At 43.9% G+C, this 25,841-nt stretch overlaps 1 protein-coding gene across 1 annotated transcript in view; it reads left to right on the forward strand.

Moving 5' to 3' along the window:
• The first annotated feature begins 11,392 nt into the window (after nt 1–11,392).
• Nucleotides 11,393–25,841, forward strand: part of ODAD4 (outer dynein arm docking complex subunit 4) — a 75,446-nt gene continuing 60,997 nt past the window's right edge. The window contains exons 1-2 of the mRNA XM_069237664.1: nt 11,393–11,619; nt 17,471–17,602. Of these exons, the coding sequence (XP_069093765.1) occupies nt 11,497–11,619; nt 17,471–17,602 (255 nt within the window). The 5' untranslated portion in view covers nt 11,393–11,496. The remainder of the gene's footprint in view (nt 11,620–17,470; nt 17,603–25,841) is intronic.

The raw sequence follows: 25,841 nt of genomic DNA on the forward strand, positions 1-25,841 counted from the left end.
GACCCATAAATAGAATCGACCACAGCCTACCTTCCCTTAATTTAATTTGATGAAGATGGCTACACCTCTACATTTTGCTGATGGTGTTGTAATATAAGTCTACGCAGTCCTCAAATATCAAGTTATCTGTAGTAGCTGCTGGCACTGTGGGTCTCTTGTGACCATATCAAGTCAGCCTTGATCACCTTTATTTGCTGTCTGAACATAAATCTTTATGTTGCAATACAAAATTATCAGATTTTGTATACTACCGATAGCTGGTTAAAGAGATACGGGCTCTCCGACCTATATTCCAAGATTATCTTCTATCATTCGCCTCAAAAAACATTTTCCCCTGGTGGAGCAGCCCTCAAATATCCATGCCACCCCAACCGTAACTCACCCAAACCACAACCCAATGCCACCCCACTAACTTTACACCATTGAGATCCTCCCAGTGTCTCAGCTTCAAACAATCTCACCTCTCCCTATGGCTTCCAAGAAGATACCCATCCTCAACCATGAGGAAAAACCCCAGCGATAGTCCAATATTTGTCATGATCAGTAATGATGAAGTACTTTCCGTATAACCGCCCAGATCATGCAAAACAGAAAATACATTTAAAAAGTGGAAAACTCACCAAATATAACATAATCGTCATCCCATTATTTGACAAGCATAATTAAGAGTTATGTCTACCCACCCACTTCTTAACACAGCAATCGATAGCATGCACAATGACTATAATGTGTCCATGAATTCCTTTGTCTTAATTTCAGAAGTGAAAAAATAATCCTGCGGCCCGTATTTATACTTTTTGACGCTAAACTGCACTAACGCAGTTTAGCGTCAAAAAAATTAGCGCCGGCTAACGGCATTCTGAAGTGCCATGCGGGCGCCGTATTTATAGAATGGCGTTAGCCGGCGTTAGCCGACCGGCGCTGCCTGGTGTGCGTGAAAAAAAAACACGTACACCAGGCAGCGCCGGCGTAGGGGAAAATGGCGTATGGGCGTCTCAAAATGGGGCAAGTCAGGTTGAGTCAAAAAAATCGCCTCAACCCGATTTGCGCCATTTTTTTTACGACGGCCATCCCCCATTAACATGACTCCTGTCTTAGCAAAGACAGGAGTCATGCCCCCTTGCCCAATGGCCATGCCCAGGGGACTTACGTCCCCTGGGCATGGTCATTGGGCATAGTGGCATGTAGGGGGGCACATATCAGGCCCCCCTATGCCACAAAAAAAAATTAAAAAAAATACTTACCTGAACTTACCTTAATGTCCCTGGGGTGGGTCCCTCCATCCTTGGGTGTCCTCCTGGGGTGGGCAAGGGTGGCAGGGGGTGTCCCTGGGGGCAGGGGAGGGCACCTCTGGGCTCATTCTGAGCCCACAGGTCCCTTAACGCCTGCCCTGACCCAGGCGTTAAATTCAGGCGCAAATGCGGGGTTTTTTGCCCCGCCCACTCCCGGGCGTCATTTTTGCCCGGGAGTATAAATACCACGCACATGCCTGGGAGTAATTTTTTTAGACGGGAACGCCTACCTTGCATATCATTAACGCAAGGAAGGTGTTCACGCCAAAAAATGACGCTAACTCCATGAACTTTGGCGCTAGACGCGTCTAACGCCAAAGTATAAATATGGAGTTAGTTTTGCGTCGAATTTGCGTCGAAAAAAAATGACGAAAATTCGGCACAAACGGAGTATAAATTTGCCCCTTAGTATCCTTTTCTACTTTCAATCATGCAGGGTTCATAAGATGGGCTTGACATCCTTTTTCTGGAAGTGCCTTTGTTAACTGCCTCAGCCACCACTGTCTTTCCACTGTTGACAAAAAACAGCATGTCCTTCAGCAGTTGCCTGAGTGTCGGGCGGGCTTTCTTAAAAACATAGGCCCTCATTCTGACCCTGGCGGTCTTTGACCGCCAGGGCGGAGGACCGCGGGAGCACCGCCGACAAGCCGGCGGTGCTTCAATGGGGATTCCGACCGCGGCGGTAAAGCCGCGGTCGGACCGGCACCACTGGCGGGGTCCCGCCAGTGTACCGCGGCCCCATTGAATCCTCCGCGGCGGCGCAGCTTGCTGCACCGCCGCGGGGATTCTGACCCCCCCTACCGCCATCCAGATCCCGGCGGTCGGACCGCCGAGATCCGGATGGCGGTAGGGGGGGTCGCGGGGCCCCTGGGGGCCCCTGCAGTGCCCATGCCACTGGCATGGGCATTGCAGGGGCCCCCGTAAGAGGGCCCCTACATGTATTTCACTGTCTGCTGTGCAGACAGTGAAATACGCGACGGGTGCAACTGCACCCGTCGCACAGCTTCCACTCCGCCGGCTCGATTCCGAGCCGGCTTCATCGCGGAAGCCTCTTTCCCGCTGGGCTGGCTGGCGGTCTGAACGAGACCGCCCGCCAGCCCAGCGGGAAAGTCAGAATTACCGCCGCGGTCTTTCGACCGCGGAACGGTAACCTGACGGCGGGACTTTGGCGGGCGGCCTCCGCCGCCCGCCAAGGTCAGAATGAGGGCCATATTGTCTTAACATAAAATTGCCAAAAAAAAATAAGGATCGCTCTCAGCCATATGGGAGTCTCATTATTAGCGGTAACTGATTGCCTTCTACTATTCAGTGGAATTTTAAAAGCCCTTTGTATCTGCCACTCTCAGTCACCAAATTCAGAAAAAACAGACTTTTTGTTTTGTTTGAATATCTTTTATTAATTTTTACAACAAATCAAAAAATGACACAGATTAATCACTCATTCGCACTTCTCCCTTAACTCCCAGCCCTCCCCCCCATCATGCACTTCTGTCCCACCATATTTATTTCCATTAGTCATAGCATTCCCAATATGGTGATCCATTCCTTCACGTATATTATCAGTTATATGTTTAAGTGATAGAGGTGTCTTCCGTATCAGACTCTGAAGTTGTACTTGTATCTTCTGGTATTGGATTGTCTGGGTGCTTTAAACTATCTAATATTGTGTCCCATTGTTTTGCTATATCCTTTGACTTCCTACCCTGCACAGCTTCTTGTAGTAGTACAATTCCTTCAACTTCTGCCCATTTTATCAGAGCGTCATGCCATCTATATACCTGAGGACCCCTGCGTCTTCAGGAAAAACAGACTTACTAGCTTAACTCTATACCAGATACTCAGAGGTTGTGTCTGTGCTGCTTGTTTCCAGAATCCTCAAATTTCCACAGAATATCAATAATCTGAACAGCTTGGCCAGTAGCTTGCTCATCAATAACACTCTGTTTCGATACTAGAACTTCCGTCCGAGCTTCAGGTCTGTTCACAATACTATCACATATTTTAGATAATTTTCGGATTGAGCCCTGAAACTTCCTTGTGGCTTGCTGGCCTTTTGATTGTTTCTATGCACCATTACCAGCTGATAAATAACCTCCAAGGTTGACTGTGGTGGTACCATGATGTTATCTCCAGGCCTTAAAAGAAGAAAAGAAAAGTGATTTGTGTTGCTAAATTGTCCCAGTGGAGAGGTTGTGAGCTATGTTTGCTCTTGCCTTTTGTTAGCGGACTCAGCCGCCTCCTGATCGTTGCCTTCCTGTTGTCTACAATCCTGGGCAATGAGGATTCATTCTCAGAGTCATCAGTATTATTTGTGGAGAAGAGCTTGGAGGAAAAGTACAACCCCCTCCCTTCTACACTGCGAGGCTGCCAAGCCCTGTTACCAGTGCTTGGGTCTGATAGTCGGTCAAGAGCCAAGAGCAGCACTGCCACTGCTAGGCTGGAATCCAGTATCACTGCTAATCCCCCAGGGTGATTTGAAGATTGTGCCAGAGCTGAGCTTGTGCCTGTAGTATCACCAATGTCTGCTTAAGGTAATTCAAGTTATCTGACAGTTGCCTCCATTGCCTCTCTGTCCCTCGTCAGACTGTTTCATTCTTTGTAATGTGTGCACATTGAGCCCTAAAAGGGGGTTGTAATCCCATCCACCACTGTAGTTAGCACTGTAGTTGCTTCCTATAACTTCCTGGTCAGTGGGTCCACTAAGGTTAATCTCACTGCCTTATCAAGCTCAGGCAGAAGCATACCAAACCCCTTACTCACACCAGACTCCCTTACACTCTCAGCCTCTGATAAGTCCTCAGTTGTTTGTGTGGAACGCAGCTACACTCCTTGTGCACCAGCCGAGGTTCCAAATCATAGTTAGCCCCAGCCACAACACTCACTGCCGGCTCCCCTGTATCATCTGGTGCACTGTGGGTGCTACTGAGGCTGAGATGCACTGCTGCAGCTATTCGACCCCTCAGCTAAAGAGCCTCTACCATGGCCGCCAGCAGGAACAGTGCTTTTTGAGCCCAAAGGGAATGAGTCTCATCCACGTCCAAATGCAGAGGAGGATCCTTGTCTCTCAGAGCGGCTCTTGTCTCAAGCCTCCATACCTCCATATTTAGTGCCAGACCAACTGCTGCCACTCCGCTTGCCCCCACCATCTTGAATGTCAACCAGCAGCATCCATTTGTCCTTTTTCACTTTCTCTGAATCCAACCAGAGTAACAGTGGTAAGCTGCTTCACGGTCCTGCTTCTGCACTTCGGCACTATTGAAACTCTCCCACAAATGCAGAGTACCACATTGCTTCTCCCGATGAGTTATCTGCCATCCATCTCAGGAAACACATCAGACCCGTCACCAGCTCAAAAGGTAAATCATGGCCTGCTCATTAGCATTGGGGGAGGGGAGACAATTAGACTTCAAGGCCACAAGGCTCCATACCTTGAGCGGCTAGCACAGGGAGTATACAGCCTGCACTAGGAGGCTTTCATCTTTCCCTCTACCCTAATCTCTGTCCTGTATTCTGGGTATTAATTCCACTCTGGTTTTCCGTTTCATTCCAGACTTGGTCTACTGTCTGTTTCAGTCCATGTCTATTTACAGTGTGACCTCTGGTGTGGTCTCCACTTGGTCTTCTCATCAAGGTAAGGGAAAAATTGCTATTGTTGCATTCAGGTCCTTTGGTGACTCAGTTTTGTTGTCAGTCTCAGTCCACCTTGCACTGAGTACAACAGTCTCTAACAGTAGGCCCACACTATGGCTTTACTGTATAACTGTTGTTAAGAGCAATCTGCTAATGTCAGTCCAATGGGTGTTACCTAAGCTAATGAGAGACCTCATGTCATATACAAGTACATTCCTTACTTTGATCAAACCTTGTTCTTGTCTCATTCCTGTCTCTCTCGCTGTTTACAGCCATCTCCTATCCTTGTTTAGTTCTGTGGTCACAGTTATACTTTCAGTAGCCTGGTATTTACTTTGCCCTGTCACCTTGCTAAGTGTTACCTCAGTTGTCACCCATCGTTGTCTTTGCACTGTGACAAAACAAAAACTGTCTCCAAGAGCTGGGTGAACACTCCCATTAACTCATTGCCAATCCAATTTTGATTTTTAGCAAACACATCCACAGCAGGATGACAGGCCATCGTGTACGCACATTTCCACCATTCTCTCATCCTATGCCATAGGGAAGACAGACGAACAGTATATTTTTATACATAGTACAAATCTAGAATACAGCAAAGTTTTGGCAAGCTGCAATTTACAAAATCACTGAAAAATTCAAATACTACTTTGATGAGGTGTGTTTGACTTACAAAGAGATGAAGTAACTTCAATGTCCCTTTGTTTCTCACCTGTTGTCAACACATAATATTGTACGTTGGTGGTATTGTGATCCTACCATAATATCATGGCTACCATGACATTATGAAGCTAAATACATATATATGAAGGTATACATCCACCACTCTCAACTCCATGTTTATGCACCTATGGATTTTCATGGTATTCAGATGTGGAGTTAAGAATACCAAACCTACACCCACTCATACGTAATTAGTTTCACTATACAGTGACACTTGGCACAAGGCAATATATTGTGAGTCTATATTGTGAAATACAACCCTAAGGCCTATATCAAGGCACTAAATATTATAGTCACCGTCTTCCTTTGCCTTGAGGGCCTCATTTAGAGTTTGGTGAATGGAATACGCAGTATTACAAGTGCCATGAAGTATAATGCACTTGGAATACAAAGGACAGGATATCTGTCACGTCTGTGACGTAGTATCCCTTCTGGCAAACTCCAACTCAGGCCGTGAGTATCAGTAGTGCAACATCATTCACCACATCTTCTGATAATGGAGCCTGGGTGTATAAACCATTTCCATGTTTTTCTTCTCCTTCTCCCTCCTCTTTTGAACACCCATCTCATTGCTTAATTTCCACAATAGTTTCTCCACATACACATCTATTAAAGATTGATCCAAAACTAGGATATTTGGCTAGTTTTGAGACCTCTGTGAATACACAAGGTGCCTCGTTTGAGAAAGATTTCATAAAAGAGATTGGGCCCTAAGTTCAAATTTTTTCCTCTCTGGATAAGTTGCACTCCTCTCTAACAACAATATTTGGATGGGCTTCTCCCAGGGCTAGCGGGTTCAGGGGTTGCCTTGCTGGCCACCAATCCCCCTTCAAACCCTACTACAACTGCCAGTTCAAGAACACCAGACCAGTGTTCTTCCCACAGAGGAGACTGGGTAGTCTCTTGGGCTTCGAATATGCTGGCAGTCAAAAAAGGGATCCTAAAGGATTTGTCAGCAATATGTTTCTGGTACAAAAGAAAAACAAAAAAATCAGGGCTGTGATAAACCTGAGGGAGTTTAGTAAGTGTGAATTCTACGGCTATTTCAAAATTGAATTTGTAATATATTTGAGATATTTTCTTCCAGCGGATTGGATGGTGTGCTTGTATTTGAAGGATCAATACCTAATCATTCTCATCTTTCAGAGTCACAGGAAGTATCTCCTATTCTTTTGGCAAGGATGTCTGTAGAGGTTCAAGTCCTATCCCTTTTGCATGTCTTCAGCACCTTGGTGTTTCACCAAGCTGCTAAAGCCAGTGTTGGTATGTCTCAGATTCCAGGGACTGAGGATGATAGTGTATCTAGAGAACATAATCTTTCTCAGTCAGTAGAAGGGTCTCTTATTGGATTGGGTTCAGGACGTGGTGGGCCTCATTCAAAGATAAGGGATCATATTAAATATGAAGAAGTCAGACCTCATTCCGAAAAGGATGATATTTTTGAGAGGTTTCTTGAGTTCTTTGAAACAAATATGTTGATGTTGGCAGAGGGGGAAAAACTAAGGGGAGTCAGGAAGAGACCGAGAGGAGTGCTGGAAGAGACCCATATGACTCTGAGGCATTTGGAAATGGTGGTTGGCTTGTTTTTATTGTCCATCCAGGCAATATTCACAGGCCTGCATTATTACAGGGCACTGCTCAGGTTAAAGATGAAGCGTCCACAAAGAGATCTGAGGTACTCTCAAATGATTCAGCCGGGCAAGGATGTAGGGACAGAAGTGTCTTTGTCACTGGCACACATGGGTGCCTGATATAGACAGACAATTTTCCCTTCATGCCCCAGATCTTGTATTAGAGTCAGATGCAAGTCAATGAGGATGTTGGGCAAGGTGTGGCAACTTCTGGTCTGGAGGATTGTAGAGTAAGATGTGCAGTTCTCATTCATAAGGACAGACAGACAGCAGTCAGATATGTCAACAAATTAGGAGGGATGAGTTCAAGACTATTTGCAAAGTTAGGGAAAGCACTGTGGGAGCTTTGTCTCAAAAAGAAGAGATCAGTGGTGGCAGAATAAATATCAGAATCAACAAACATGGTGGCAGGTTCGTTTTTAAGGAATATGTTAGACAGCAGCGACTGGAGTTTAGTCTTGTGTGTGTTAAAAACTTTGGAGAAAGGATTGGGACCATTTTGTATAGATCATTTCGCATTCAGGCTGACAACTCAGTTGGAGATTGTTTTTAGATGGAGAGCAGCACTAGAGGTCTTAGCAGCGAATGTGTTTCTCCAAGACTGATTGGTGGTTGAGTGGGGAGAGACATAATGCATTCTTCCTTCCTCCCATTATGATCTCCAGGAGGTCTGTGCAAATACACAGAGAGCTAAACTAGTGATGTTAACATCTTTATGGCGGTGCCAACCTTGGTGTCCCACACTGTTGGAACTCTCATTAGAATGTCCAATACATGTGCCAGTTTTCCACAGATGCCAAGGAGTCCCTACGGACACACACATGTTAGTATCACAGAACAAACTGGTTTGGTAGTATGGAAGCTTAGAAGATTTTTCAAAAGGTGCAGTGGCTTTCTGATGAGGCTTCAGGCTACATTAAGGCTTCATGGACCACAGACACTATCAAAGCCTACAGGTCAGGCTGGGAGTGATGGAGTAGCTAGTGTTTGGAAAGGGGTTTAGATCCCATTTCAGCAAATATTGTGGGGGTGTTAAATTTCTTAGTATCCATGGTGGTAAGCCAGAGGTCTTACAAACACTATTTACAGGTACAGTATTGAGATATCCGTAGTACATCAGAGAGTTGAGGGGAAACCACATGGGGAACATTGACGTATACACTCCAGAAGGGTCCAACGCTCTCTTTCTAAATGCCCATATATTTTTTAGAAAGGGTATGGGTTACCAAGGAGGTGTGGACCCTAGCCTCAATGGATATATTTCAAACAAAAGGATATTGGTAAACCCATGTTTCAGCTAATTGATCCATGTCTTCACATCAAGATTCTGTTATAAATTAGCATATCCAGCCAGATCAGTAAATCCAGTGAAGATTTATTACGAAGTACATAGATGAAAAAGAAAAACAAAGCACCAATATGACGTGCAGAGATGAGAAACAAACGCTGACATGTGTTTCGCCCCCTAATGGTACATAAACCTGGGGCTTTCTCAATTCTATAAAATCACGGGATAAATCCCTCATTTGAAGCTAACAGTCATCATCATCATTAAAATACTTTATTCGATTGAATAGAACAATCATAAAAGCAGATAATTCATATTAAAAACATCACTCAATATTTGAAATAGTATGAGAGCAGTAAGTCAAACCATATCTAACAGGACCGTATAGCAAGATTACGTTACAAGGAGTTAAATAAATTCACATAAAAGCCACAGTTCAAAAACATGACAGAAAAAATCAGTATAAGAGTATGTTTTAAAACAAAGACTATTGTCATTAATAAAATACGTTTAAAATTTCTACAAATATGAAAACCCTATCTAGGTAATTTGATAATATGGTCTAGCCTTCATCACTGCACATAAAAATAAAGCTATTCCATTGCCAAACACAATTGATGGTAAGGACAGAAGGTAATTAAAGGCAGGGCGACATTGTTTAAAATGCATTGATTTTAAAAATGGAGTCACAAACGCTTTCCTTAGGTCTATGTAGAATTTACAAAAAAAGAGAAGCTAACAGTCCTTAGGCTGGGCGTTCTGGTTTGGCGCCATATTTATTCAGGACGAAAAAATAGTCCTTGGGGAACATACCTTGATATGCAGATCATTAAATTGTATAGGAATCCCCAAAAAACAATGTTTGCTATTAAGTGGGATGCCTATGGATGCCTATCTAGTACTGTGTTTACAACTTTGAGTAGATGTGTAAAGGAGGTAATGGGTAAAGAAAGCGTTGATATGCGGTCTTTTGAGACCCATTCAGTCAGAGGGGAGATGGCTTCCAAAGCGTTCTGGGATGAGGCAAGACTAGAGGACATCTTAAAAGCTGTAGATTGGACTAGGGTATCAAATTTTTTACATTTTATTATTGTAAACCTGTGGATCACACTGCAATGACAGTTGTTAATACGCTTTGAACCTGCATAATATGAGACTCCTGTCTTGTAATAAAATTACACCTTCTCTTAGCTAGTTATGAAGGAGAGTCCTGATTTTATTCCGCCCCTGGATCGACCAATCAGGTGATATTCTGAGGTGGTGGGCACAGATGGTACCAGAAGAGTGGATTAACAGGACCTCGAGTTCTGGATTCAAGAAAAAATGTACAAAGGACAGGAGAACTGAAAATTGTTATTGTTTATATTCTTGAGTTCTTTTTGAGTTTTTGCTTTAAACACATCTATTAAAGCACATCTATTGAGGATTGATCCAAAACTGGGAGATTTGGCTAGTTTTGAGACCTCAGTGAATACACAAGGTCCCTTGTTTGGGGATGATTTAATAAAAGAGATTAAGTCTTATGTTCAGACTTTTTCCTCTTTGGATAAGGTGCACTCTTCACTAATTAGAGTATTCGGATGGGTTTCTCCCAGGGCCAGCATTTTCAGGGGTTGCTTCACTGGCCACCAGTCCCCCTTCAGACCCTATTACAACCGCCAGTTCAAGAACACCAGACCAGCGTTCTTCCAACAGAGGAGAATGGGCAGTCTATTTGGCTTTGAGTATGATGACAGTCAAATAAGGGATCCTAAAGGATTTGTCAGCAATATGTTTCTGGTACAAAAGAAAAACAGCAAAATCGGGCTGCGATGAACCTGAGGGAGTTTAATCAGTTTGAACTCTACTGCCATTTCAAAATGCAATTTGTGATATATTTTAGATATTTGCTTTCAGTGGATTGGATGGTGCACTTGTATTTGAAAGATGCTTACCTAACCGTTCCCATCTTTGAGAGTCACAGGAAGTATCTCCTATTCTCTTGGCAAGGAGGTCTGTACAGATTCAATTCCTATCCCTTTGGCCTGCCTTCGTCACCTTGGTTTTTCATCAAGCTGTTAAAGCTAGCGTTGGTATTTCTCAGATTCCAGGGGCTGAGGATGATAGTGTATCTAGACAACATGGTCTTTCTCAGTCAGTAAGAGGGGTCTCTTGTTGGTTTGGGTTTAGGACATGGTGGACCTCATTCAAAGATTGGGGATTATATCAAATGTGAAGAAGTCAGACCTCAGGAACTTTGCATGGAGGCAACGAAACTAAGATGCTGTAGGTTGACTGGCCCTACTTATACTGGGTTTAATTGGCTGTTATTTGTCACTTTTTGTTGATACCACATTATTGTGGGAGTTGTACTGTTTTGAAATGCTGTGAATAAAAAAAGTTAGAAAAGAGGCTGCATAATGCTCGCCTCCTTTGTGTTTGATAAAATTAGGACTCTCCTTCACACCTGGCTAGGAGAATCTGCAATGTTCATATCTCTTCATAAAATTGCACTATAGGTTGTTTTACTGTTTACCTGTTTTTAAATACCTCGGCATCAGGCGATGCAGAAGTGAGCATTAGGCCTTTGCCAACGATTATATTTTAAATTGTTAACGTTTCATAATTAAGTCATTCCAATAAAAATTGACGGGGTCTATCCTTTTTACATATTGTCAAATATAATTCAAGAACAGCGTGTGTATCTGGGAAGAATCCTTCAGTTGTGCAAAAGTGCGGAGGCCATCTTGGAATGGGCTCACCCTTCAGAGACTATCTGTCTTTCTAAGGTCGTTTCCTGTTCTTCACCAACCTTGCTTCGAAACTACGCCGGAAGTGATTCCGTTGTTAATCGGTTGCTAGGTTACAGGCCATGCTTGCAACAAACCAAGTTGAAGCTTGCGATTGTATGGCAATATAGAAACCCCCTTGTCTGCAGGGAGAAGAGACAGCCATGGCCGAGGACGAGATAGAGACGGAGGCACCCCCTACTAGTTCATTCGTCACCTATATGGCCGAGGGGGAGCAGCTATACCAGAAGGCGGAGTATAGGAAAGCCATAGAAACCTATACCACTGTGAGTAAATGTCTGTCTGTACCGCGAGTACAGAAAGTGGACTACAGCACTGCGAGGCTATGAGCTAGGCACAACGAATACTGCAAAATGCTAAGTACGGCTCTGTGAGTCAATTAGCGAGGTGCTTCAAATACAGCGAATGTAAACCGCAGCAGTGTGGTTCAAGGAGGTCGGTTACCGGGGTACATGATCTACACGAAGGGGTTAGGACACTGTTAGTACACAGTGAATATAGACACAGAGGGCTGGGGCACTGCATGTGAAAGCCTGAATAATATGGCTGTCGTTACACCGCCACTCTGGGCTATAGTAGTGTGTTCTCAACCACAGTAACGTAGAATAGACTTATGCTGAGTGCGTGGGAACTAGGTAGGATCATGTGGGTACAATCATGGTGATAGTGAATATACGCGTTAGAGCCCTACCAGGATACGAGTTAAAACCCAGTGAACATAGCAATTGGAGAGCCAGAACAAGGGCATGATGGCCGGCGGTGGGGGGGATTGGGGGAGGGCTGAAGTACTCCAAGTGAAAGAGCCAGGGTGCCACAATAGCTATTATAATGCGAGTGTCGCCACTAAGGGCTATAGCAGTCTAGAGCAGTGGTTCCCAACCTTTTGGTTTCTGTGGACCCCCACTTTAACATTAATGGAACCCAGGGACCCCCACGGAATCATCATGGGAATCCGGGGACCCCCGTCTGAGTCATTACTGGAAGCTGGGGACCTAATTTGTCAATATTTGTTAATATTTTTTAATTTTCTAGGCTCTCGCGGACCCCCTGAGAAGGCTTCGCGGACCCCTAGGGGTCCCCGGACCACAGGTTGGGAACCACTGGTCTAGAGTATAGCAGTATAGAGCAATCGAACCATAGCCATGTGAGCCCAAGATCAAAGCGCTTTGATTGCTAGAGCTAGAATCATGTGAGTACAGCCATGGGGATAGTGAGTACAGCCATAGGGGAAGAGCATTGAGAGAAGAGGTGCTAAAACACTTGGAGAGACAGTAGGGATAATACCAGTGGAGATTTAACACTATGACTTTAAGAGCCAAGCACTGTAAATGCAAGAAGAAGAACCCCTTGCATACAGCCAAGGGGAAACACGGCACGGCGAGGGAAAGAAAAAGCAAGTTAGCATGACCAATAGTAGCTGCAACATTGCAAGTAACATAGGGTGACCAGGGTGTCCCGGCAACATTCACCAAATATAGCATGTCAAGGTTTTCCTACAGGGTTAACTGAAAGCAGAATTAGGGAAGTTTTCATGTGCTGCAGTGCAAAAAAAGTTAGCAGCCTGAAGCAGAAAGCGATTTAGTTAACACAGACAATGTTTTTTTTAAATCAGGATTTAATCCCTTTAGTGCAACTTTGTCTGTGTTGTTGAGAACTCAGTTAAGTCATCCTGTGCCCCTCAGTTGATGCAAAATGTAGATTTTTCTAATAGTTTATGAAGGAAAGTCTTAATTTTATTAAAGACATGGAGGCGAGTATTATGCTATTCTTTTCTTGTTTATTTAGATAGCAACTACAACTCCCATCAGGCAAACGAAAGTGGCCAATGGGAAGCAACAAGTAGTCAAATATAATGCACCAATCACCGACGGGCTGCCCCTATAATACTTATCTTGACTGAGAACAGCCCTCTTTTCTTGTGCGAGATTAAAAAGTAACAAATAATGGAATAATGGAACAACATATGCATATTGCCAAGAAAACAGACAAAAGTTCCTGAAGAACAACCAGCATTCCAGAAACAGAACTTGGAAGGGTCCGAATGTCTGGCTGAAGATGGTTGACTTGAAACGCAGTTGAAGAGGGGGCTCCTGTAAGGTGTTGTTGAGCAAAGCAGTTCTTAGGAGAAAGCCTGTGAAGTTGTTGAAGATGATTTAGGGCCAGACGATTGACTTGAGATGCAGAAGACGTGAAAACTCCTGAAAGGTGTTGTTGAGCAAAGCAGCTCTTAGGAAGAAGACTGTGGAGTGGTTGAAGATGCTGCTGGGAGGGAACAAAGACAAAATAAGAATTTGTAGAGGTGGGATAATACTCGCCTCCGTGTCTTTAATAAAATTAAGACTTTCCTTCGTAAACTATTAGGAAAATCTACATTTTATGACAAGACCGGAGGCTCCTATTATGCTATTTTAAAGCAAATCAATCACATTTAAAGAAGCATGTTGAACAGGTTTGTAATAAAACACCTTGAAAACATCATCATTAGACCAGTCAGCCGATCTGAGAATATCCTCCAGCCGGCCCAAAAAGCTTTGGAAGCCATAGCTCCCCTAGCCGAATGGGCCTCAAAGGCAGAAGTATTGATGCCCGCCAAAGCCATGATCCATTTAACCCAACGGGCTAAGGTAGGGGAGGAAACAGGTTTGAAAGGTTTTCTGAAAGAAATAAGGAGTTGGGATGCTGAGGAAGCTCTCAAATCGGCTGTCTGTTGTTCATAAACTTTCAAACATTGACCCACACATAACTTAGGTGGTCAGGAAAATAAGGATAAAAAACTGACGAAAGGTTAGTTTTTGTGCGCCTGCGAACATTAAACAGAACACCTGTTGGAGTAAAATGACGAGCGGTAACATCCAAAGCTCTAACATTAGATAGACGTTTAAAAGAAACAAGGCATAATAACATGGTAAGTTTGGCAGATAATTTTTTCAAAGGAAGCAAAGTATTGTCTGGCCAAGAAATAAATAAATTAAACACAGCATTTACATCCCACAAGGAACTATATCTAGATTTTGGAGGATTGGAAAACTTTACTCCCTTTAAGAGATGACACACTAATGGATGTTGTCCCACTGGTTTGCCGTTGATGTATGTGTGTGAAGAAGGAATGGCGGACCTGTATGAGTTCCCAACCAATCAGTGTGAAGGTGTGTTTCACAAAACTGAAAATGTGTTGGTATGACTGAGAGATGAGGAATGAGGAGTAGGGATGATGGATGAGGAGTAGGGATGATGGCTGAGGCATGAGAAGTAGGAATGATGGATGAGAAGTAGGGATGAGAAGCAGGGATGAGGGATGAGAAGTAGGGATGATGGATAAGAAGCAGGGATGAGACACAGGGATGAGAAGTAGGGATGATGGAAGAGAAGTAGGGATGATGGATGAGGAGTAGGGATAATATATGATGGATGAGAAGTAGGGATGATGGAAGAGAAGTAGGGATGATGGAAGAGAAGTAGGGATGATGGATGAGAAGCAGGGATGAGAAGTAGGGATGAGGAGTGAGGAATGAGGATGTCCTAAAATGGATGCTGTACATGTGGAAGGAAATAGGGATATAGGCCTACTTTTGAATTGCAAAGGCAGTCTCTGCTCCTTTTGTGCTCCCTTCTACCCCTGAGGTGTTCGTAAACAAAATTCATATGTCAGTTAGTGGAGGGAAGCCAAGCTCTTTTTTGTGCCAGTTGTCCTGCAGTCTTCTTTCTGGGAATTCCGGGGTCTGCTACCTGCAACATTTCCATAAAAATGACATGTAACTGAGTAACTAGGTGTGAGGTGAAACCTGCTCTCCTGTAACCAGGCAACCCACAACAGATCATCACAGGGAATATACATTACTCGCCTACCAGAGTGGTATAAATATTGGAGTGGCATCACCAGATCAATGTTCCAAGATATTTCACTAACCAAAATCTAGTCTGTTCTAGGGCATCAGGTCAGATCTAGACCTGCTTTCCTATTTACCATCTCACTAGAATGGATGTGGAAATAGCACCTGACTGTAGGGATCCCTCCAGTGTTTCTTTCTTCACTGTGGAGCCCTAATTGAGGAGAAAGGGACCCAGTCCAGTTACTCAAAGGAGACTTGCTGTGTGGGTAGCACAGAAGCCAGAAGCATAAGCATTGAATGAGGTCTAGGCAAGAAGCCGTTTCATCTGGAGTTGTGGTAATCTGAGTGGTATAGCCCGCAGCATTGGTCTGCCAGACTGTCTCTCTTGGAAAGCCCAAGGTTTATCTCTGGGTTATAATGTCTAGAGAAGAGACTCTCTTTGAACGAGGTCCGGGGGTGGTGGTGCTGCAGGTTTCTGTGTGTCGGTACGTTTAGCTGAAAGGTTTGAAGTAAATGGCAACATTGTTGCTACAAACTTGTGCTAAGCCTGAGTCTCATTCTGAAACAAAAATTACATAAAAGTAGTCTAACTTTCTGGAGTGGACCATCACTGCAGTTGTTTACCAACCCCCAATGGGACAGCATTGGAATACAACTCACAAAGTACACCATGGTTAGCTTTGCAAGCATTTCAGGAGAGACTGTGGGGGTGGGGGTGTAACACTGGTACAGGGACACTAGTACAGCACTGGGATACAACCACTACCATTTGCCACAAACTTCTCATTAACCTTAGTGAATCAAGTAGATACCTAAATCTGAAACAACACTGACCGCATAGTATCATATTGATAGCAGGATAAAATACTATTTATTCTTTTTTTGATACAAATCACTGTTTGAGCATTGATATATTTATGCTATCAGTACTATATTGACTTTAGAATCTTTGATCCCACGCCATGTCCCTAAGTAAGTAAGTAAGTAAGGTCGCTCCTCTTTACTATCCTGAGGATCCAGTGCAAAAGGGATGTACATGGTGTTCAGATTTGGGTCCAGCAGTAAGTCAGGCCCCTGGATATAACTTTTGGTGCCCAGTAGCCCCTGGGTGCCCCTTTACCCAAAAACCATTCCCAAAGGGATGTAGTATCTTTTCTATGTGGTTGAGAGAATGGAAGTGCCAGAAGTTGGTTCTTGGAAGAGTTTCATGGACACGAGGTAGGGAATGCGCACCAGCCTAATTAGGTAGAATCACAAATCTTGAAATCGAGCGGTGTTTGTGTCTTTTTTTATGGCCATTAGTCGGTCAAGGACCAGAGTTTGAAGTTCAACATTTGCTGCTGGTTAGGTAAGCAGTGGCTTAGGGATTGCGAGAAATCAGAAGGCAGAACAAATATATAATTGTGTAAAGTTGAATCAAACCTAACAGGGATATTGTTCTGTAGTCTGGAAGTCTAGACAGAGGAAGCTTGTTTTTGTGTCTTCTCTTCTCAGTATTCTGTGATCTTCAGCCTTGCTTATAGTGATTGTCCAGAAAATGATAGGTTCTCTGGACTATATACAGATTCTTTGATTGCATGTGCACCTGGAAAAGAGTGCCTGGTGATGATTGCTTCAATTATGATGCAGCAACTTTTGAAGAGACCACTGTCTTGGTAGGGGAACTCATGAATTTTTAAAAATTAGGGGTAGAGCAGTCACACTACAGTGATAAAAAAAAAAACATTAAAAGACCTGCAACTGGCCCCTTGTCAATAGTCTGTTTTTGAATTTTTTTTTTTAGGCTACCCTAATTTTTCAGCCTGAAACATTAAAGTGTGCTGGGATTTGGACGTAAAAGATTACTCGTGTGGCTAAAACAGCAGGACTGACAAAGTAGACTTAAAGTAACATTGAAAATATGGGGGTGTTTGCCATGTATGCGCTGAGGTTAGAATAGAGTTTCTACTCCTACTCAGAATGCATGAAAATTAAAGGCACTAATTTTGATCCCATACTAATGTCAGCCCTCGTTAAAGTCCAAGTATTAACACTATTTTAAAGCTAGGCGACGGTATGCTGTTGCTTCTTTCATTGAATTCCTTTCTTTCTTCAAAATGTTCATATGTTTTGTCTATGCAGTATCATGTGGTTTGTGAAAGATTTGAATGCTTAAGGTCCTTCAGGGCATAGTATAATCTAGCACCAATGCACTAACCAAAGCTCTTCCTTGTCTCATCGTATATTGAGCACCCAGGACTAAACTTCAAGGGCCCATTTAACAAACACTCTTCTTTTTGTATTTCAGGCCCTCATCCTTCAGCCATCTGACAAGAACTGTCTGGTTTCACGGGCTAAGTGTTACCTAAAGCTGGGTGATGCTGCGTCTGCCCTGAATGATGCAGAAGAAGCTCTCAAAGAGGACAAACGCTTCTTCAGGGTAACATCCATGTAACTATTCAATTAATAACTCTTAAAACATATATTGTATGTAAGGCTATCTTCTCAACCGTCTATGAGATGTATGCATGTTGAATTTACATGATTTGCGATAGCTGTATAAGCTTCGGGACAACCACTGTTAGTAAGCCTGAGAGGAAGAGTAGACAATAAATATACCTCTATGTGGAAGAAAGAATAAGGTAACCACATACCATGTTTGGGCAAATCCAAAGTGATCAAATTCAGCTTACAGGGAGTTGATTGCATGTGCACCTGGAAATGAGTGCCTGAAACAAGTATTCTTGTTTTGGAAAATTGCAGAGGAGAGACAGTTCAATTGTCTGTGCAGAGCAAGGAGATTGCTGACAACCTGTCCCAGGGGAAGTTCTATGGGGCCTTACCCCTGCTGCGCAGCATGGGGCTTAGACGAAGAAGATATTACTTTGAGTGACACCTTATCCTAGACGGGATCACTTTTAGACTGTGCACGAGACCCTTATGGACCCTACAGGTTAATGTTCTGGCACAAGACCAGGTCCAACCCTCTGGTGGGCAGGCTCATTGCGGCCATTCTTGTCTCCACCCCATCTTCCAAGGTCCTTATGACGTGGAGGTTTCTGAGGAACCAAAATTGGATGATTCTTTGTTGGATTATCCTTTGTATGCTTGTGGTGCACCACTGATAGCAGTAACAAACCTTGATGGTTGAGATACAGTAGGTAGGATCTGGGCTTTGTTATGGGCCTTGTCACAATTCAGTCCTTAGATAGGTACAGGCTAGTTTCCCCTCACTCAGCCTGGTGCCACGATGGTTCCTAGGGTACTCAGGAGGATTGACCCCTTAAAACCTGATCATCGTGCTATCTCTCAAATGACTGTTTGAATCGCTTATCCTCTTGGTTACTGCTTGTTAGGATGGAGGTGCCACAACGTGGTGATGAAGTGCTTCCTACACACCTATTACTTTGTGAGATGAGTAAGTGCAAGAATCCATGTTAATGTTTTCTATATGTTTCCTCGAATGAGTGAGCAGCCTGTATGTTGACCTGGCCATTCCAGATACCTGTGGTATTGTACATTTTTACTTTTTATCATGCACATATGTTTTATTTGTAACATGAGAACCCACTTAAAAGGCATCCGATTGATGTAAATGGTCAAAGGCAGGGATACAGACAATCAGTAATTGGAAGGGAAGCTGCATTCTAAGAGTTAAGATGGACTGTTACTTATTTGAGATGATGTAGCTTGTTAATTCACAGTGTTATATGCTGTGAACCATGTTTAGAATGTGTAAGAATGACATTACCATTAACAGTAGTAATAACATGAAAAGGTAATGTGCATGCCATACAAGATCAAGGCAGCACTGGAAGTATACAGTAGTAGTGGAACTGATTATGCCCTGCTTTATGAGGGGCAGTTTATTCTCCGTAATTGTGGGGTAGACACAGACATCTTATGCTGTGGGGTGTTAGCAAAGATCATATTGGCATTGTGGAGGCACAAGAAATGCACCAGGATAAAAAATTGATGCAATGTAAGACTAAAAACATAACAGATGTGTGTACTCTTCTGAAACCTACTTGCAACTCAAAAAGAAGTTAGAAATGCAATTTTCTCCTAGGAAATGTTCAAGAATTTTTTTACTTACCCAGTGCATTGTGTAAGGACAATCAGCCTACACATTATTCCAAAGGCATTTTAAAGGGCATTAGCATAGCATAGATTTTAGGTATGTGTCACCTACCATACTGGTACCAATATATAGTTTTTTTTTCATAAACAAATTCAAAGGTCAGTGTGAGGGTTGTGGCCCAAGAAGAATTTTTCTTAAAAAAACTACAGCAAATTGGTGCACATTAAAGTACCCTTCATATTGGTCACAACATGATAGGTTTCAAATGCCACCTAAAAGGAGAGTTTGGTATTCACTCCAAGAAATTACAAATGTAATCACACTTTTAAGCTTTGTTCATCAAACACACTTGGGTAAAAACCCTTTCCTTAAGCTCCTCTTACACAGTTCCCACTATCAGGAGACTTTCCTAGGCTCCTTGGATACACTCTGAGTCTGACCCAGCCTGTGTTTCAGTCTCCTACATAGGCCTTGTGCACGTTTCCATTCCTTAGATGTCCTGTGCCAGAGATTCTTTCAGGGTCTTTGTGTGAAGTATCACCTCATCCGCAGGTACTAGTTAGACTGACGTACATTTCCTAAGGCCTTGGTGTAGGTGTCCCCTCTCCTCTAGGTTTGATGCTCATGCCGTGGTCATAAAAGATTTTAACTATGCTGCTCGAAATTGCTAAGCACATACACTGAGGTGTGAAGCGTGAACTAGTTCCGTGAAACCTTGCCAGCATTTGGTCACTGGTGACCTCCACCCTAAGCCTCAGTTGGAAGCAGTTATAGGTTCCTTTCTTCCAGAGACTTGTACAGCAGCCTTTTCTATATTCAAACCTTCTCACAGAACCAAAAACTAGCGCACATGTGGTAGTCTGATCCCTTGTATACAGTATCTGCTAGCAGCCCTTTAGCTTCTACTTAGCCCAGGACCAATCAGCCAACCTGCATTTTGATCCCTGCACCTGATCCCCAGTATCCGAACAAAGTACATTTTACAGAAACAATTCCAAGTGGGCTTTTGAGAATAAATCCTCAAATATTTTTCTAAAAAATGAGACAAGTGATGTATTTTTAAAACTTGTCTTATTCAGTTTATCCTCAAAAGAATGTGGTTGGACAAAATGTGCTTGTGTGGTGTTGAGTCCCTGAGAACAGTATATGCTATTTCATAATTTCTTGTGGCAAACAGCTTCTTTCCACAGACATACATAGAGCAGGTAATTAAAAGAACTGCTCTGGAATATGTTTGTTCTTTGCTTGCAGAGAGGCTGCATAAAATCACCTCCACCTTTCCAGTCATCACTAATCAGCATAGTGGGAAGCTGTTCATCTGGACTCAACTATCGCATCCCTATTGGAGCCTGTCCATGACATCAAAACTTTCAACCTCTCGAAATATGCTGATGACACCCAAATAACTCCAAAGCCAAAAATTCTTACAGACGGACAACTTGCTGTTGCCCCCTGCTGTCTTGCAGTCAAGAATTCTTGACCATCTGAAACTCATAGCATCAGGATCATAACTCCTACCTTTTGGAAAATGTCCTACCACCAGGGTATGAGCTTTGGGCTCCTTCCATGGCCTCCAGCAAGATTAAGAACCTCAGAATCATCAAGACATGGACCTTTAGGGAACACCTCAGGGAAATCAAGTGATGAAACCTTCTTTTCACAAACTCAGGGCCGTAAAGCACATTTTACCTTTCGTTGGTTTTCCTCAAACAGTCTAGCTTACTATTGCACTTGTACTGTCTTGGGGCTCCTGCCTTCCTTGAAGTAGGCTTCAGTGCACCCAGACTCTTACTGCACCTTCAAACAAAGGGCCACACAACTCTGGCTATTGGACACCTCTCTGGCTCTCTGTGGCTAGACACCTCCTGTTCAAGGCCTCTACATCCGTGGTGTAGACATGATCTTCCTGAAACAATAGCATCATACCTTTCTGCCAAGGAACAACCTACGTTTGAAGGCAGCCCCTATAACTATGATTCCACTGTATCAAAAAACCCAGATGAGACCATGCACCTCACTCCACTGCCTTTTGGCTAAGTTTGCACCATAGATATGCTGTATACCTACATACATGAGAAGAGCAACTTTTTTGTACTGAACTCTATTCTCTAGACAACTTCACCCAAAATGAGTAAAAAAGATCACATCTCATATCCAGGTATGATCGTCAATGAAGGCTGTTCCACACTCCTGTAAGAACCGCAGCATGTCACTGTCCTTTAAATAGGCACTTTTCAAGTAAAAGAGAAAGTTAGAAGAAGAATCTCAGCCTTGTAGAAGCACCAAGCATTGAAAGCATGCATTAGCAAGTTCCAAATCCTAAGGGGCAACCGGATGGAGGTTTCTATGAATGCACAATTCCGTCAATCAGCCTTAAGCTCTTCTGCGATTTATACATGTCTTTGTGCAAAACTAAGTACACAGCAACAAAAGTGTAGTGCCATCAGGTTCTCACGGACATCACAAATACTTCCGAAATATGTCAGACAATAACTGTACTCCTTATAACGTGTGCATGCTGGCCATAGGTATAAACACATCAGAAAAGAATTGCACAATGAATCAACAGCCAACAAGTTTTAGCAACTCGTCATACAAATGTTCAATAAACACTTTCTCACTCCGGAAGTATCCCTTTTATTGATGCAAATGTTTGGGAGAGTAATGTCCCCTGCATGCTATGGAGAATGTTCCCTTTCCTGAGTGCAAATTGTGTGTATATATCTGGGATCCTGGCTTTTATTTTGGCAATGGCGTCATACTAATTTAAGGGTGCGCTCAAAGGCCGACCCTGTACTCTGGCTTTGTGAGGTCCTGGGCTTATCCGTTGACCTGGGGGGGGTGCACCAAGCGTGCCCTCATTGCTAACAATGAGCTACTGTCCCTGTGTTTGTCATTCAAACGATGATTGGATAGATCTTTGAGACTGCTTCTGAATTTTGGCAGTCTGGCATTTACAGGTTTGGTCTTCCTGAGGTAAGGGTGACCCCTTCCAGTAGCCACAGTGCCACTGACACAGAAGGCGTCTAGCAGTTAGTGCATTCTGAAGCAGCCCAAAGGAGGGAAAAGCCAGCAATGCAAAAAATCTCCTATAGCCTGTTGAAGAAGGCTCCAGAGTTCTTGGATGGCTTTACAACCATGAAGACCAGCAGTGGTCCTGAGAAAAACACCTGGACAAAGCCAGGAGCGAGGAACACAACACATCCTATACTCGAAGCGCTGCGGCACAAACAGTAGTAATGTTTCTCCCTAAAGGGCATTGACAGAAAGTTGTTAATCATGTGGCTCCTCCATAAAGGCTTAGGAAAGGCTTATAGAAACAAATGTTGGTTGTCATTTTGAATTGGAAACCTGCATAGCCTTCCTAGAATTTCTCACAGTAGAATTTGGGGAAGAAGATGACCTGGTATGGGTCCGTGGTAAGTATCACCTGCCTCACGGAGAAAGGTGCCGAAGAGGATCGCACAGGTGGGTCAGCCACCAAGCAGTAAGTCTAACTAGGGAACGCGGCGGTCCACCAGCACTGCCCTGGAACTTGCTGCAGTTAAAGTGCAAAGAGAGCAGTGCATTCCACCTACCCTAGACTAAATCAGTAGAGGCTGGCAGGAGGGACGGCACCTGCCGCAGTGGTGCAGTAGTCTTGGGTATATGGCATAAAGCAGTTCTGGCAGCATACCTTTTTTTTAAGAGAAATCAGTAGTTTGAATATAACTCTTTATCTGTGTCACCAGGAGTGAGGCCGAATATGTGTGTGTGTGTGCGTGCGTGCGTGTGTGTGTGTGTGTAAAACACATCCATGGTGTTTGAGTGGTACAGAGAAAAGGATACCAGTGGGATACATTTTGGATACCTCTGGTCTGACCTGCCTAGCACAAGGCAAAGGGTGAACACTATACTTGCAGCCAGTGGAAGTGTATTGCCAGCATTACTATAGCTGCAAATAGAAGACCCAAACACTTAAGTGAGGAGGATGGCAATAGGACTACCTTTTGAAATTTCATGAGGCCTTTTGATTAGCAATGACCTGCTGATTAGGCTTCCCAGGTGCTGTTATTTGGTGGATGGAGAGGCAAGTGGGTAGATGCTTCAGAGTCTATGTTGAGGAAGTTTGTACACTAGGCTTACCCTTTTTTAGGTCCCTGACTACTCATTCACTTGGGCAGATGACAGCCAGGGGAAGAAACCTCTTTTTGTGTCTTTTACAGGGGTTCCAGAATGGGACAACCCAAGTGGTACCTTCTTTGAGAAGAGAAGCATAACTCTACGCAAAGGCTGTGTCTGGAGAACAGCCCTAGGAGGACAATGGAAAATAGAACCACCCTAAACCGATTGTATAATTTTAAACAATGAGTGCGGATTCCCAGACTAGAAGTTGTGTATAAAAGCGGGACCAAACTACTCCACTTTGTTCCAGTCCCAATACCTTTATGACCAAGGAAGAGTACTCAGTACTGCTGTGCAGCAAGGGATGGGGTCTTCCTGACAGTCAACTTCCCAGAGTTGAAGGGACATCACCTGAAGTCTAACTTTCAACCGTAGATGCTGTGCATATGCGCTGAAGTGTCTAGAAGCCTGTCTGCCTCCTGAGAGAGGGAACACCTTTGCCTAGCCCTGCAAAAAAAGAGGCTGCCTAGAAGGAGAGCGGCCCAGGATTTCCCCAGTAGCTGTAGGGAAATCAATTGTGAGCAGACTGCTTGAGAGAAATCGGAGGACCTGTGTGCATATAGGCCCCCCTCGTCTCTCATCTTGGATCCTAGCGGAACTGCTTTGTGCTCACTGAAGGCCCAGTCAGGGCTGCAATAGAATCTTTGCCATTGGCCATGAGGCCAGGCAAGAGCTGTAATGGCGGGATTGGCTTGAGTTCTGACAAGGGGGGCTGCATCCACATGATTATTGTAAGCCCAGTTGGAGGTGCACCTACTGTCATTCCAGTTTGGACCATGACATTTCAGACTGCCTCAGCCCACCACCTATGCTGCATCTCTTCAGCCCGGTGAGACCACATCATCACACCAGAAGAAACCTGCTGTGTCCTAGCCTGTACCTGCACTCGCACCCCTGTGAGTACACACCCCTGTCTGAGTAGTCTGAATAGTCACACTTCTAGGCATAGCAACACTGCTAGACATAGCCTGTGCTTAGCTGGCGTCACACACTAGTGGACTCGCCATTACTGCAACCCCGCTGGGTAGGCGGGAGGGCCATTCAAGATACAAATCAACAATGAGATTCATAAACTGTCATGGGCCTGCCAACTTGAGAACATCAGCAGTGTGAGGAAGGGGTGGGGCATTAGAGAGGGCGAGGCAGCTTTATGCCGAGATCTTCCTGAGAGGGCCTTCTTCCCCGTACCCTGCCCCCAACGAACTCCTCCTTCCACCCAAAAAAAACGAGAACAAAAGGTTGTTGAGGCAGCTTGTGATGTCCTGTTTGCAGCCTCAAAAGACTATCTATAAATCCACTCTCTTCAGTGGTTTCCAACTCGCCTTTCCTGCCATTGTATAATTTCGGCCAATCACTGGGTGGGCATGTGAAGGGAACCAAAATTGTGTGACACGTGGCGGCACCGTGTGAGTTGGCAGGTCTGCTGACACTCATCACGAGGAGGAGTTAAGACCAAAAACAGGCACATTTTTGACTGTAGCCAATTGTTTCTGTACCTGAGCTTGATTCATGCTACACCTGATTCCACTGTGGTGGGGGCCCGGAGCTAGGGGGGGGCCACAAGGAAGGGAATAGGAACAGGTGGGGTGTATCGCAACAGAAAGGAAACACCAGTGGGATAATTGCATATTGTGCTTTATTTAATTCCACCTTGTAATTAAAGTACTTTCTTGTAACAACAAGCACTGGGCTGTACATTAAAATTATTGTGTCTGTTGGTTGATTGTTGAGTGCTGATCTCGAACACCCCACACTGCCTCCTTGAGAAGCATATGCTTGGTTGCACTTGTTACACTGAAAGTGAAGTGCAAAAAGGGTTGTAAAAATGTTCATGATAGCCACATAAGGTACTTTTAATTACAATAATTTTAAATGTAGAACTACAGGCGCCAGGAAATCAGTGGAAAACCACTTTAGTGCCAGTGGTTAACACCCAGTATTCTCTGCCTGCTCCCTGGACGGAGTCTGAAACAAGTAAATGGAAGCAGAATAGTCTACTCCTTTTGCCACAAAATCCATAGAGCTAATTCTCACCCAGTTCTGGGAGGGCTATCAGTATCCTACTGGTTCATAACTATGCACCCTAGTGAAATGAAACAAGTGGCACAGTCCTTCAGTACACACGTCAGTACACGTAGCACTGTGCAGAAATCCTTCACAGGAATCAAGCACCCATACTCTTCCCAGCAATCAGTAGGAGCCACTAGTAACCAATACAGACTATAAATTGATTGTGACTTTCTCAACACATTGACAGCAGACCTTTTTGAACTCCGGTCAAGGATACCGTAATAGCTGTACAAAGGGCCCCTAGACTGTATGCTAATAACATGACAAAATAGCAGCATCTCCACTCCCTAGTTTCCTGAAAAGCAAAATTAAATCTTCTCTGGTGACTGCATCTGCTGAAGGAGGCTGTTAGTAGTCTGCTATT

This window comes from Pleurodeles waltl, chromosome 6 (genome assembly GCF_031143425.1).
Source record: "Pleurodeles waltl isolate 20211129_DDA chromosome 6, aPleWal1.hap1.20221129, whole genome shotgun sequence".
Taxonomy (NCBI): Eukaryota; Metazoa; Chordata; class Amphibia; order Caudata; family Salamandridae; genus Pleurodeles; species Pleurodeles waltl.